General features: G+C 59.2%; 1 protein-coding gene across 1 annotated transcript; it reads right to left on the minus strand.

The window, feature by feature from the left end:
- Positions 1 to 286: 286 nt before the first annotated feature.
- ISLR2 (immunoglobulin superfamily containing leucine-rich repeat 2) lies at positions 287 to 2,652 on the minus strand. The gene is made up of 2 exons (XM_010149812.1): positions 748 to 2,652; positions 287 to 547 (listed from the first exon to the last, which is right to left on the minus strand). The coding sequence occupies exons 1-2, from the start codon at positions 2,575 to 2,577 to the stop codon at positions 287 to 289; spliced, it is 2,091 nt and encodes a 696-aa protein (XP_010148114.1). The 5' UTR covers positions 2,578 to 2,652.
- Between the last annotated feature and the right edge of the window lie 121 nt (positions 2,653 to 2,773).

The following is a 2,773-nucleotide window of genomic DNA, read 5'->3' on the forward strand; positions in this document are numbered from 1 at the left end:
GTTGGCGGTGTTCCCGCGGAGCCGGGAGCGAGGACTGCCGGTACCCAAAACGGAAACGAAATTGAAGGATCAACGTTCCGCCCGCATGGAGCATCCCTGGGGCGCAGTCCATTCCCCGGGGACCTGCCTCCTGAGAGAGGAGGAAGAGGAGGAGGACGTCAGATGGGCACCACTGAGGATTCTTCGGTCTCTCCTCGGCGGGGAAGCAGCGGTGGTACTCCGATAAGTGGGGAGTGAGGGGAACACGGGACTGGAGGAGGGGGGACGGGGCAGGGGGCAGGGATGCTCAGCGGGGACGCTGACGATAGTTGCCGTTGATCTCTTGGGAGATGGTGACGGCCTCAGCACCCAGTGGCAGCTTGTCACTGTATTCGGAGCGGACCTCGCCGTTGGCTTTGGATTGCGACTCTGCCATGGAGCTGGCCGCCACGCTCTCCTCTCGCTCCAGCTCTGGAGCCCCTTCAGCTTCTCTCCTCCTCCTCCGCCTGCCTCCTTCATCCTCCTCCTCCTCCTCCTCATCTTCTTCCTCCACATCAGCTTCTCCCACCTCACTGGGATTGTAGTTCTTCTCAGATTCCAGGTAGGAGGCATGGCTTTGGATTGCGACTCTGCCATGGAGCTGGCCGCCACGCTCTCCTCTCGCTCCAGCTCTGGAGCCCCTTCAGCTTCTCTCCTCCTCCTCCGCCTGCCTCCTTCATCCTCCTCCTCCTCCTCCTCATCTTCTTCCTCCACATCAGCTTCTCCCACCTCACTGGGATTGTAGTTCTTCTCAGATTCCAGGTAGGAGGCACGGGGGTCGAAGTCAGCTGCCATGTGCTTCTCCATCTGGTCCGGATTCTGGGCCTTCATGATGAGTTTGTAGGTCTTCCCTTGGTACTTGGAGAGGAGGTGGCACCATGTAGCCCCCATCAGGGGTAAGGTGGCCAGCACCAGCAAAAAGATGCTCACAACCACAATAATGATGAGTGAGGGGATCTCTTTTTTGGTGGTAAAGACCACTTGGACCTGGCAGTCCTCCCCCAGGTAAGTGAGACACACGGAGTAGTTGGTGCCAGGATTCAAGCCCTGGAACCAGTACGAGTTCACCCCTTCCTCAATCTTGGACCACTGGACCAAGGCATGGCCCCCACTGCTCTGCTGGCACAGGTAGAGCATTCTGAGGTGGACCTTCTCGGGTTGCATGTAGGTGGGCGTGAGCTGCACCCGGGCATCGCGCTCCGACACATCTAAAGCGATCACCCCCAGGTCAAACGTGTGCTGCTTGAAGTCTCCGCTCTGGTTGAAGGCGTGATTGGAAATGTACTTGCTGGTTTGTGTAGAGCCACACTTCTTCTCAAAGGGTGGAAGCTGGAAAGGGACTTGCCCATTTCCAGTGGACTCTGTCCCAGCTGCTGAGGATGGTTGGCTCTGCCGGGTGGGACCGAGGGGTTTGCTCCTCTCATCTGGCATGAGCACACTGTTCTTTGCTCCCTTGGCCCCAGGTTTCTTGTCACCCAGTTGTGCTTTACCCCCCAGTGTGTCCCTCCCAGGCTGCAGTGGGTATTTCTGGGTGCCCGCCACAGCCACATTGACCGAGGTTTGGTTGCTCCCCATTTCGTTCGTGGCCAGGCAGGTGTAGGTACCTTCTTCCCGCTTGCTCAGGTGGGGAATCACCAACGTGCCATTCTTGAAGACCAAGAAACGGTCGGGGTCCTGTTTGGGGAGGTCCTTCCCAGCACTCTCCTTCGGGTTCCCGTTGAGCTCCAGGGTTTGGCTGGAGGTACGGATCTTCCAGCTCACTTCGGGGAGCGGGGTGCCTGTCACAGCACAGTGCAAAGTCAGGGTGAAGCCATCAAAGAGCTCTGTGGTGTCCAGGTTGGGATAATAGGTGAGCTGCACAGTAGGTGAGGTGCACTGAACATCTGGGATCTTCCCCACCGGCACTCCTCGGAGCTGCTCTGGCAGGGTACAAGTGATGGAGTCCTTCTCAGGGATGGAGATGAGCGTGCTGTCCATCCACTTCTTCAACCACTGGAGCTTGCAGGAGCAGTCAAAGGGGTTGTTGTAGATCTGCAGGTGGGAGAGGGAACTGAGTGAGTCGAAGATACCCTCTGCAAGGGCGGTGAACTTGTTGTTGTTGATGCGCAGGGACCGGAGGTCCTTCAGGGTGTGGAAAGCCCCCTGAGGCACCACAGCCATGTGGTTATTGTTCATCTTGAGCAGCTGGAGAGCGCTGAGGTTGTAGAGATCGTGCCAGGGGAAGTCTACGATCTGGTTGTGGCTGATGTCAAGGTTTTTCAGCTGCACCAGGATGGCGAAGGTACCAGGCTCAATGGAGCGGATCTCGTTGTGTGCCAACCAAAGGGAGGTGACCTGGGTCACCTCCACAAAGGAACGCCGCTGCAGCGAGGTGATCTTGTTGGCCGAGAGGCTGAGGGTGGTCACATTGGAGGGCAATCCCGTGGGCACCACTTGAAGATCCTTGTAGGCGCAGTCGGCAAATTGGTGGGCATATTTGTCCACGCAGGCGCAGGGCTCAGGGCACGCCCGGGCCAGGCCGAGCAGGGCCACCAGCCACAGGGACAGCAGCGGGGCCATCTCCCCCTGCTAAGGGACACAGGGGACTTTTAGGTCTCCCGGCTCCTCTCCCCTCCTCGCTCCCGGTCCCGGTCCCCACCCGGTGAGAGGCAGCGGCAGGGCTGCGCCCCATTGTCTGTGCCCAGCTCCCCCCGGCAGCCTCCCCCTCATCCCTCACTCCTTCTCTCCCCTCTTCCCTCCTTCCCCTCCTCTCCCC

This window comes from Eurypyga helias, unplaced genomic scaffold (genome assembly GCF_000690775.1).
Source record: "Eurypyga helias isolate BGI_N326 unplaced genomic scaffold, ASM69077v1 scaffold20914, whole genome shotgun sequence".
Lineage (NCBI taxonomy): Eukaryota > Metazoa > Chordata > Aves > Eurypygiformes > Eurypygidae > Eurypyga > Eurypyga helias.